Below are 12,436 nucleotides of genomic sequence, written 5' to 3'. Positions count from 1 at the left end.
GTTGTTGTTGAAAAGTTCAGATACATTTGGTTAAGCTTTTGTCGGGGAGAAAATCAGTGTTTTTGAATCGAAGGAAGTGACTTGTCATGAAGTGACTTATACTCGGCAATGGGCATCACAAACATATTCCAAATTTCTGAGCTGCTGTGTATGCATGCTTTATGTTGATTTTCTTTTTCTTTCTTTTCACATTGTGATTGTTGTGCAGGAAGAGGGGGGGAAAGTAAGTGCCTATGGAAATAGAGTAAGTACCAGCAGCACCACAAGGGGCACCTGTTCTCCCGCTGGCACTAGCACATATTCATCGCTTCACAATAGAAGAGATACAGGCTTTCACAAATGGACTGGAGAACCAGATTGGGCAAGGAGGGCAGGGAAGGGTCTTCCGGGGACAAATGCACTCACCAAACCCGGACCTAAACGGAAGACCTGTTGCTATTAAGGAGTACTCAGACACATCAGGACCACATGAAGCAAATCATTTGTCCCAGTTTCAACACCCCAACATCATTGGGCTGATAGGTGTGTGTGAGACAGACGACAAATCCTATCGGGTTACGCCATATATGGCAAATGGAGATCTACTCTCCAGATTCCGAGGTAAATTTCGGACTAAGTACCTATTTAAAATAATTTTATACTCTTCATTTTTGGAGCTCCATTTAATATTGCATATTATTGTTGCATTGCTCCATATGAGGCTATTCTGACTCATTAAATCAAAAAGACAAGGGGCACAAAGAAGTGCTGTAGGTTTTACATGTGAAAGAAGGAAGTTGAAGATGCAATCCCTTCTGCTACACCGTGCAGCTGCATCTCAACTTTGCAGCATGTTTCTTAATATGTTTGAGGTCGAGTGAGATTTACTGCGATTAGTAAAAGAAGTATTTTGTGCTAGCAATTGGAAGGCTGTGTTGAATGCCAAAACTCCCACATCGGTGGAAGACCAAATTGGTTGGGATTTTTTCCCTATAAAAGGAGGCCTAATGTTTAGGATTTATACACACCTCTCATTTGCCTTCTTATCTTCTTAAGGCATTTGTATCTTCTCTCTTTAGTAATATTTCACTTGTATTTTTGGAGTGGAATAAAATATTTGTTGTGTCCGAGGAGTAGGCAAAATTAGCCGAACCTCGTAAATTCTGGTGTTCCTTTTATTATTGCTTTATTGTCTTATTTATTATTTGGTGGCTGTCATAATTTTTGGTATAGTAGTTGTGACTTATTCACACTATATATATTTGGCTTCCGCAACAATTGGTATAAGAGCCAAGGTATTGTCTAAGTATGCTCTGTGGTTGCAGCATAGTCTGATCTTCCACATCAGAAAAGATTTATCTTGGTAACTGAGTCAAGGTTCTGTCTGAGTATGCTCTGTGGTTGCAGCTTAGTCTGATCTTCTACATCAGAAAGGAAATAATCTTGATTTGTGTCGTCAGCTATTAAATAATATTTGTGTCAAATATGGGAGACAATAAACAAGAAGAATCTACATCAAGTGTCAACAATACGTCATCATTGGCATCTTCGCTTATGACAATAATTGTGTCAAATGCGAAATTTGTGGTAGAAATTTTTGACGGGTCCGGGCATTTTGGGATGTGGCAAGGAAAGGTTCTAGATGTCCTTTTTCAACAAGGGCTAGATCTTGCCATTGAAGAAAAGAGACCAGATGTTATTGGAGAAGAAGATTGGAAAATTATCAACCGTGTTGCTTGCGGTACCATTCGATCCTACCTTGCTAGAGAGCAGAAATATCCATACACAACGGAAACTTCTGCAAGTAAATTATGGAAAGCACTGGAGGATAAATTTTTGAAGAAAAACAGTCAAAATAAATTGTACATGAAGAAGAGACTGTTTCACTTCACCTATGTTCTTGGTACCACGATGAATGAACATATCACCAGTTTCAATAAGTTGGTCACAGATTTGCAAAATATGGATACAACTTATGATGATGGTGACTTGGCCTTGATGTTGTTAGCGTCACTTCCTGATGTGTACGAGCACCTTGAAACTACTCTACTCCATGGAAATGACGAAGTTTCTCTCAGAGAAGTTTGTTCGGCTTTGTACAACTATGAACAAAGAAAGCGAGAAAAACAAAAGGGCGGAAAAGGAGAAGCACTATTTGTGAGGGGTCGTCCTCAAAATCAAACGAGGACAAAGAAGGGAAGATCCAAGTCAAGATCCAGACCCAGCAAAGATGAATGTGCCTTTTGTCGAGAAAAGGGGCACTGGAAGAAAGACTGTCCGAAGTTGAAGAATAAGGCCAAACATAACAATGGAAAGGCCATTATGGATTCAAATGTAGCTGATTGTGACGATTCAGACTTCTCATTAGTTACAACAGAGTCATCAATATCATCAGACATATGGTTGATGGACTCGACTTGTAGCTATCATATGTGTCCCAACAGGGACTGGTTCATGGATTTTCAAGAAGGAAAATATGGAGTCATCCACACAGCGGACAACAGCCCTCTTACCTCATATGGAATTGGTTCAATACGATTAAGGAACCATGATAGAATGATCAGAACATTAACAGATGTTCGATATGTACCGGACTTGAAGAAGAATCTCATCTCTGTGGGAGCCCTATAATCAAAAGGGTTCAAATTCATTGCAGAAAATGGAGTGATGAGAGTATGCTCTGGTGCACTAGTGGTAATGAAGGTTAATCAAAAGAATAATAATATGTACCGCTATCGTGGCAGTACAGTTATTGGGACAGCGACAGTGACATCCAGTGACGACAAAGAGGCAGAAGCAACCAAGCTATGGCACATGCGCTTGGGACATGCTGGAGGAAAATCCTTGAAAACTCTATCAGATCAAGGATTGTTAAAAGGAGTAAAGGCTTGCAACTTGGAGTTTTGTGAGCATTGTGTCAAAGGGAAACAGACAAGGGTTAAATTTGGTACAGCACTACATAATACTAAAGGAACTCTGATGTTTGGGGTCCTTCCAAAACACCTTCATTGGGTGGGAAACACTATTTTGTAACCTTTGTTGATGATTTTTCCCAAAGAGTGTGGGTGTATACAATGAAGAGCAAAGATGAAGTGTTGGAAATTTTTCTCAAATGGAAGACGATGGTGGAGAATCAAACAGGCAAGAGGATTAAGTGTATTCGCACAGACAATGGAGGTGAATACAAAAATGATCATTTCAATAAGGTTTGTGAAAATGATGGCATTGTCCGACACTTCACTGTCAGACATACACCACAACAGAATGGAGTGGCAGAACGTATGAACCGGACCTTGCTGGAGAAGGTACGGTGTATGTTGTCCAATGCTGGCTTGGGCAAAGAATTTTGGGCTGAGGCAGTTACATATGCATGTCACCTCATCAATCGCTTACCATCTGCTGTTGTTGATGGCAAGACACCATTTGAAAAATGGTATGGAAAGCCTGTTGTAGATTATGACTCTTTGCACGTGTTTGGCTCAACTGCATATTATCATGTGACAGAGTCAAAATTGGATCTAAGGGCAAAAAAGGCTATTTTTATGGGAATTACTTCTGGAGTCAAAGGATATCGTTTATGGTGTCCTATGACAAAGAAAGTAATATTCAGCAGGGATGTTACCTTTGATGAATCTACTATGGTAAATAAGGTAACAGAAGATACCAAACAAAATGAAGGTGCTTCTAAGCAGGTGGAGTTTGAGGGAAAATTTATTTTTCCTACACAAGAAGCAGAGGAGGAAACGAATGAATATTACCCTCTGGAAGGAGAGCCGGTAGAGGAGATTCCAACTCAGGAACCTCAACAACAACTTGAATCAATAGCAACCAGCAGGCCAAAAAGAACAATAACGAAACTTGTGTTCGTCTCATAGAGACAGTTGCTTGTGCAACCTCAATTGTAGCTGATGATGTTCCTACCACTTATAAAGACGCAGTCCAAAGTTCAGAAGAAGATAAGTGGAGGATTGCCATGAATGATGAAATACAGTCCCTTCATCAGAATCATACATGGAGATTGGCCAATCTCCCGAAGGAAAGAAAGCAATTGGGTGCAAATGGGTATTTGCAAAGAAGGAAGGATTTCCTAACCAAGTAGATGTTCGCTACAAAGCAAGATTGGTGGCCAAAGGATATGCTCAAAAGGAGGGAATTGATTACAATGAAATGTTTTCTTCAGTTGTAAAACATTCCTCCATTAGAATTATGTTGGCTTTGGTAGCATAATTGGATTTGGAACTAGTTCAGATGGATGTAAAAACTGTGTTTTTACATGGAAACTTGGAGGAGGAAATCTACATGACTCAACCAGAAGGATTCAAAGTTGCTGGAAAAGAAAATATGGTGTGCAAACTTGAAAAATCGTTGTACGGATTGAAACAATCTTCTAGACAATGGTACAAGCGATTTGACGAGTTTATGTTGCGGCAAGGGTACAAGAGAAGCAAATACGATCATTGTGTGTATTTGCACAAGCTTAAAGATGGTTCCTTTGTATATCTTCTCCTATATGTTGATGATATGTTGATAGCTTCCAAGAATTCGGAAGAAATTGATAAGTTGAAGATTCAACTGAAGAAGGAGTTCGAGATAAAGGATTTGGGTGAGGCAAAGAAAATTCTTGGCATGGAGATAATTAGAGATAGACGTTCAAAGAAACTCTGTTTATCTCAAAAGGAATATTTGAAAAAAGTACTACAACGTTTTGGCATAGATGAAAAGACTAAGCCAGTTAGTACTCCACTTGCTCCCCATTTTAAGCTAAGTACTACTATGTCGCCAAATGAAGAAGCTGAACAGGAGTATATGTCAAGGGTACCATATGCAAATATTGTTGGTAGCTTGATATATGCAATGGTCTGTACGAGACCTGACATTTCACAAGTTGTTGGAGTTATTAGCAGATATATGCATAATCCCGGAAAGGAGCATTGACAAGTTGTGAAGTGGATTCTACGGTATATTCATAATATTGTAGATGTTGGGTTAGTTTTTAAGCAGGAAGACAATCAGTCTGTAGTTGGATATTGTGACTCAAATTTTGCGGGTGATCTGGACAAACGAAGATCAACTACTGGTTATGTGTTTACTTTTGCAAAGGCACCAGTCAGTTGGAAGTCTACTTTGCAGTCAACAGTTGCTTTGTCTACAACAGAGGCAGAGTACATGGCTATTACAGAGGCTGTAAAGGAGGCAATTTGGCTTCAAGGATTGCTAAAGGAGCTTGGTGTTGAACAAAAAAGTATCACAATTTTTTGTGATAGTCAAAGTGCTATTCAATTAGCAAAGAACGAAGTTTATCATGCAAGGACGAAGCACATTGATGTTCGGTATCATTTTGTACGAGAAATCATTGAAGAAGGTGGAGTCACGGTGAAGAAAATTCATACTACAGAGAATCCTGCTGATATGCTGACAAAAGTGGTGACTGCGATCAAGTTTCAACATTGTTTGGATTTGAACATAACCAAAATTTGTTATTGAGAGAAAATTGAAGATGTGGAATTTTGCCAAGGTGGAGATTTGTTGAATGCCAAAACTCCCACATCGGTGGAAGACCAAATTGGTTGGGATTTTTTCCCTATAAAAGGAGGCCTAATGTTTAGGATTTATACACACATCTCATTTGCCTTCTTATCTTCTTAAGGCATTTGTATCTCTCTTTAGTATATTATTTCACTTGTATTTTTGGAGTGGAATAAAATATTTGTTGTGTCCGAGGAGTATGCAAAATTAGCCGAACCTCGTAAATTCTGGTGTTCCTTTTATTGTTGCTTTATTGTCTTATTTATTATTTGGTGACTGTTATAATTTTTGGTATAGTAGTTGTGACTTATTCACACTATATACATTTGGCTTCCGCAACAGGCCGAGCACAGAAAGAAAGAAGATTTGATAGGTCATACCTGGTTGCATCTAGCGGACCATTTGGAAGGGAAATAAACCTATGAAGTTTTGAAAGAAAAAAGGACTCACAGTCTAGGTTGAAATTTAAAAATATTCGTCTTTTAGCAGCTTGGTGTAAGCTTAATGTGTTACCTGAGTTGGACAAATTGCTGTAGTGGAAAGTTATCTGCAGTGCAGCAAAGGAGCAACAAAAGAAAGAAATCAAAGTGTGGAGAACATAAGAGAGGAAGTAGGTAAAAATTAAGCGAAAAATGAGACAATGTTAGCACCTGATATTTCAGACCCCTGAGTAGACATTTTTCTGCAAACATAGAGCTAGAGCAACAACTTTTGCAGGGCTAAAGGTGAGACATTAAAGGGCCTCATAAACAGTTTCAGATCATTGAGATGTATTTATATACTTGTATAGCTGAACTAGTGCGTTAGCAGTTAGTTAGTTAGTTGCTTAGCTGTCAATTAGGTGGTATTAGTCAGTCAGATAGTTACCGATATTTTGGTATAGTTAGCTACGTGTATATATACACTGATGAAGTGTTAATAGAAATCAGTTTTTCAATTTCCCCAAATCAGACTCTCAGTTCTTCTCTCTTTTCGTGTGAGATATCCAGATTTCTCCATTGGAGCTCATCTCAGGCTCAAATTGTTGCTCCATTTTACTAGTAGTTTAACAAAGATACTAGCCTGATGCAGCTCAATCTCCAAACAAAACATTAAGCAGCCTCTTTCCTCCGCAGGGGCTCTCATCTCGCAAATATGGTTCTCCTCAATTGCTTTCCTCTCCACACCCCTCACTCACCTTGACACCAACCTTTCCTATCTTGCAGAACATCCAACCACTCCACCACTCACATTAAGAGAACTGGCAAAGACAGCCTCAACCTGAAATTAAGTTATGGCATCATTGGGTTCCTTCGCAAACGTGGGGCAACTTCTCTTAGGATGTTATAGCACTAAGCTTGACACTAGGATAGCTCTATCAAGCTATGTTGCTCGGACTCTCCGAAAATATCGATGGGTGCGTGTCGGATCCTCCAAAAATAGTGAGGATCCGATGCGGGTGCGGCAGCTAATACATATGATCTTCCACTCCCAATTATTTGTCTTGGTAGTTGGTATCTATCGGCGAAAGTACATAGTAAAGCTAAAAGAAACTGAATGATTTCAAAAACATTGAAACTAGCATTAGACAACAATAGGGAAAAGGCAAAATCTATTGTTTTAATGCATAAAGTTACAACATTTATATTCAGAATGTGCAAGTTGAGCTTTCCAACAAGTTTCAATTACATGAATTCATAAAGCAATTTTTTTCCAACTCTTGACAGGTTTAGGTAGGGGAGAAATTGTTAATTTCCTAAGGGGAGTTGCACTGGGGCTGCAACAGTTGCACAGACAAGATCCCCCGCTGATTTATAGGGATTTAAAACTGCCAACATACTTTTGGACGACGTAACTACACTTTCTTAAACTTATTTGTTTTCTATATCTATGGACTGATTGATAAAACTTACATGCAGGATTTGAATGGAGTTCTGTGTGACTTTGGGACAGTGAAACCAGCTGCAGGCGCAGAAAATGATAGTCGTTTCAGTTTTGGATATGCTGACCCTTTTTATGTAGCTCATGGTAAGGATACTTTTTGTTGTAGATATTTGCTAGATGTTTTTTTTAATCTCAAAAACATCACGTTTTTGCTAAACTATCTATGATAATATGTAGGTATAGCCTCAGAAGAGGTCGATATTTACAGTATGGGGATCATAATTCTACAGTTGGTCAGTCAATGGGAAGATGTTACTGTAAGACAGAGACCGGAGGACAATAGCCGGATTAAGAAGTTGAAGCAGTGGCTTGGAAAGGAAAAAGACAATTCAGCAGATGAGGAGGAGTATAATTTTGTTTTTTGGTGTGAAGAAAAAAACAAAAGGAAAGGGCATGTTGTCCATGAGAGACTTATAAGCAATGGATGCAGTAAGAAGGATGCGAGAGCAATAACACAACTGGGATTGGATTGTGTCCATCGTGAGCAGAGTGTGCGTCCAACCATTGATCAAGTAATTGATGTCTTACAGCGATTGAACCAGAGGCGTGGGTGTCTAGCAATTTTTTGAACAAAGAAACCAGGAAAGACTTTAGCGACACATCTATTTTGCCAGCTTTTGTAATTAACGCATTACTTTTTGCAATCGAGACAGAAAGATTTGAGATTGATTCTGAAATTTCACACAGTTTGAGATTCATAAGTCGGTTTTTTCCCGAAAGTAGACAAGAAAAGTATTAACACTTGAACAAGGAATGAAGAAATCCAGATCAGATCTATACTTACCTTTGTGAACAACAGAGATTGAGAGGAGAACAAGGATGTCCTAAGTAGATAGGAGGAGAACTGGTCACCCAGGGGTGGATCTAGGGGGGCGCAAGGGTGTTCATCCGAACCACCTTCGTCGGAAAATTACACTATTTATATAGGGTAATTTTTAATATTTTCGTATAGATATAATATGTTGAACCCCCTTGACACAAGGCAAAAGCTTGGCTTAGTAGTTAAGGGGGTTCAGATTTTGTAGCAGGTCACAGGTTCAATTCCAGTCAGCCACAATCTAATTCTTTTCACTTCAGAACTTTTTTCTTTTTTTTTTTAATTTTAAACGAGGTCGTTTCTTGTCTTCTCTTTTAAGTCCGTTTCCCCCAAAAAACGTGACTGCTTCTCTTTTTCTAATTTAGGGATTTTGGGTTAAAAAATCCCTAAATCTCTCTCTCTCTCTTCGTTGGTGCCACCCGCTCTTTGTTTCTTCGATCTTTCTGCCTCGCCAGACGCGTCTCAATTCTCTCCATTGCCTCGCTAGTCGCCGCCCTGTCGCCGGCGTTTCATCTATCATGGCATTGGCATCCCAGGTAAATTACTTGTTCTTTCTAACTTTTTCAGAATTTTATTAATGTTTTATTGTTGATTCTTAAATTTAGGTTAATGAATCTTGTTCTGTCACCGACCTCTCTGTCTTTTTAACATATTCAAACAAGATAAAAGAAGATTAAAGAAAGAGTTTATGGTGAACCTTTTTTTTTGGTTTTAGTGTATGGTGAACTTAAAATGTAAATGACCTTTCTGTCTTTCTAGATTCAGTATTGGATTGAAACATAGCTTAGAAATCCGTTTGGCAACCAGCAGATAAATTATAAGTTATTACTTATGATTTATAACACTTTCCTTCTGCAATTTTGTTTTTACAGTAATGCACACTTGTTGTTTGATAAAATGGTTAGGTAATTTTGTTCTAACTACATTCCTACTTTGTAATTCAGTCTCAAAATTCAGTGAAGAGGTATTTTACCAAAGCACCAAAACCAAATTTGGCTTCTCATACTCAACCTATCCAGTTGGAGAATATAAACCATTTAGAAGTACCATCTTCTAATGAATTTGATTTGGATTCTTTAAAGTTTGATCCGGGGGAAAGAACTCAAATCTTGGACTTCCATCCAAATCATCGTGATATTATTAGGAGAGAATACCTTCGACAATGTCCTTGTCAACCTCGGCTTCATAACTTTCCTAAAACAAATTTTTCTGGATCAATGCGTCGATTTAATCCTAAATGGTTTGATGATGAATATCATGATTGGTTGGAGTACAGTGTAAGTAAAGATGCATCCTATTGTTTGTATTGTTATCTATTTAAAGATAATAATATTCATCAAGGCGGAGGTGATGTATTTTCAAGTATAGGGTTTAAGAGTTGGCATAAAAAGAAAAGTTTTGATAAACATGGATCGAGTAGCATTCACAATGAGTCAAAAAAGAAATGCCAAGATTTGCGGCAACAACGGTCTATTCAATCTTCATTTGAAAGGCAATCTAATCAACTTAAGCATGAGTATTGGATTCGCTTAACTGCTTCAGTTAATGTAGTAAGGCTTCTTATAACTCAAGGATTAGCATTTCGAGGTCATGATGAATCTAAGTCTTCACTTAGTAGGGGTAATTTTCTTCAAACTCTCTCATGGTATGCAAAAGTATGTGATAACATTCGTGATTATGTACTGGAACATGCTCCTCAAAATGATCAAATGACTTCTCCAATAATTCAGAAAGGCATTGTAACTGCATGTAAGATAGAAACAACTAAAGCTATAATTGAGGAACTAAATGGTGATTACTTTGCCTTGCTAGTTGATGAATCTTTTGATACGTCCCGCAAAGAGCAAATGGCGATTGTCTTACGGTATGTTGATAGAATGGGATTTGTGATGGAGCGACTTATTGATGTAGTTCATGTTCAAAATACTTGTGCTTCATCTTTGAAGAGTGCAATTGTTAATTTACTTGATCAACACTCCTTAAGTCTATCATATGTGCGTGGACAATGTTATGATGGGGAAAGCAATATGCAAGGTGAGATTAATGGTCTTAAAATGTTGATTAAGAGAGAAAGTAGATCGGCTCATTTCATTCATTGTTTTGCTCATCAACTCCAACTTACCCTTGTTGCGGTTTCTAAGAAATGTCTTCAAGTGGGGGAACTTGTAGTATTGGTTTCCAATATTTTGAATATATTAGGATCTTCGTTTAAGCGTATGGATGAATTTCGAGAATCTCAAAAAGAAAGAATTCAAGAGGCATTAGATATGGGTGAGCTTACAACTGGTCGGGGCTTGAATCAAGAATTTGGTCTTTCAAGAGCATGTGATACTCGTTGGGGATCTCACTTTAAATCTTTTAATAATTTTATTCTGATGTTTGGCTCTATTCTCGATGTTCTTGAATTGCTTGTTCTTGATGCACATTCTACAGATGAAAGAGCCAAGGCAATGGGATATCTCAGGGCTTGTCAAACATTTGAGGTTGCATTCATGTTACATTTGATGAGAGATATTTTAGCAATCACAAATGAGCTCAATAAATGCTTACAAAAAAAAGAGCAAGACATTGCAAGCGCCATGCTACTTGTTGAAGTAGCAAAGAAAAGGTTGCAAAAGTTAAGGAAAGAGGAATGGAATTCTCTTATTGCGGATATATCTGCATTTTGTATCAAATATGATATTTTGATACCTCGGTTTGATGAGCTATACGTTAGTTCTTTAAGATCACGTCGTAAACCTGATGACTGTACAGTCTTACATCATTATCGGGTTGATGTATTTTGCAAAATTATTGATTGGCAAATTCAAGAACTTAATAAACGTTTTGACGAAGTGACAACTCATTTGCTTCATGGAATTGCTTGTTTGAATCCAATTAACTCATTTTCAAGTTTTGACATCAGGAAAATAATGAGAATGGCTGAGTTATATCCTGATGACTTTGATGAATTTAGTATGGGTGCTCTTGAGAATCAACTTGCAAGTTATATTATTGATGTTCGTGATGTTGATGAAAGATTCTCCGATCTACATGGACTTTGTGATCTTTCAAAAAGATTAGTTCAGACAAAGAAGCATTCAAATTATCCTCTTGTATTTCGCTTAGTGAAACTTGCTTTGCTTCTGCCCGTTGCTACCGCATCCGTTGAAAGAGCTTTTTCGGCGATGAAGTTTATCAAGAATGACTTACGAAGTCGAATGAATGATGAGTTCTTTAGCGGTTGTTTGGTGCCTTATGTAGAAAAAATTGTGTTTGATAGTATTTCTAATGATGCTATTATTAAAACATTTCAAGATATGAAACCCCGTCGAGTGCAGTTGTAATAATGTACTTAGTTATTTTTTGTTGATCTCATTAGTCATTAGGTCCTTGTAACTAATACAAGACTTGTTTTTTGTATTTTCTCTTTTGAAAGTCTTGTTACTATGATATGTTTATCTTAACACTATCTTTGTGTTGAGAACTTCTCTTTCTATTAATAAAATCTGTTAGCATCTATTTTTTTTTTTTTTGGTTTTGGTTGGCTAGCTTCATTGTGTATTTGACTTTTAAAATTTTTGAACCCCCTTCGCAAATATCCTGCCTCCGCCACTGTGGTCACCCACCGCTTCGGTTCTATAGATAGATTCGCCCAGCAAACTACTCCTATCACATCTTGCCACGTCATTAATATTAATTAATTTAATAATTATAGTAAAACAAAACTTTGCCATTATTGAAGGGTAAAAAGTGGAAATTTGCACCGTTACTAGTCTGTCTAAATTCACGGTGTCCTATAGAAAAAGGTTTCTTTATCTTCTTTAATAGTAACGTGGTCCAGTTTTAGTGGTTGAAAATTCATAAAAAATGAAGTGTACCAGTCTATATGATGTGTTAAAAAACATTATGTATACTTGTAGTTTCAAAGGCAAATAGAGAAAGAAGTCTTTTGGGAATAATATGCAGCAAAAACTAGCTTAGATAAATCAAATTTGAGAAATTAAAAATAAAATAAAAAAATTACTTACCGTATATACTACTTCATATTCTTAAAGATATTCGTATCACTTATAAATTGTAGTATTAAAAATTTGAGACTGTTCCCTTTTATTTTCAAAATAATTCTCAAAAATAAGTGGACCTTTTAATATGCAATAATGACGTGAAAATAGAAAAAGAAATGCTTTACCCATAATTGACTAGTTAAAG

At 37.4% G+C, this 12,436-nt stretch overlaps 1 protein-coding gene across 1 annotated transcript; it reads left to right on the top strand.

Moving 5' to 3' along the window:
• Positions 1-1,036: 1,036 nt before the first annotated feature.
• Positions 1,037-11,571, top strand: LOC107825323 (uncharacterized). The gene is made up of 2 exons (XM_075218746.1): positions 1,037-7,512; positions 7,606-11,571. Exon 2 carries the CDS (start codon positions 9,463-9,465, stop codon positions 11,569-11,571), a length of 2,109 nt encoding a protein of 702 aa, XP_075074847.1. The 5' UTR covers positions 1,037-7,512; positions 7,606-9,462.
• Positions 11,572-12,436: the final 865 nt, after the last annotated feature.

This window comes from Nicotiana tabacum, chromosome 7 (assembly GCF_000715075.1).
Source record: "Nicotiana tabacum cultivar K326 chromosome 7, ASM71507v2, whole genome shotgun sequence".
Lineage (NCBI taxonomy): Eukaryota > Viridiplantae > Streptophyta > Magnoliopsida > Solanales > Solanaceae > Nicotiana > Nicotiana tabacum.
Note: the sequence above shows the minus strand (reverse complement) of the source record. Positions and strands in the feature narration are given on the sequence as shown.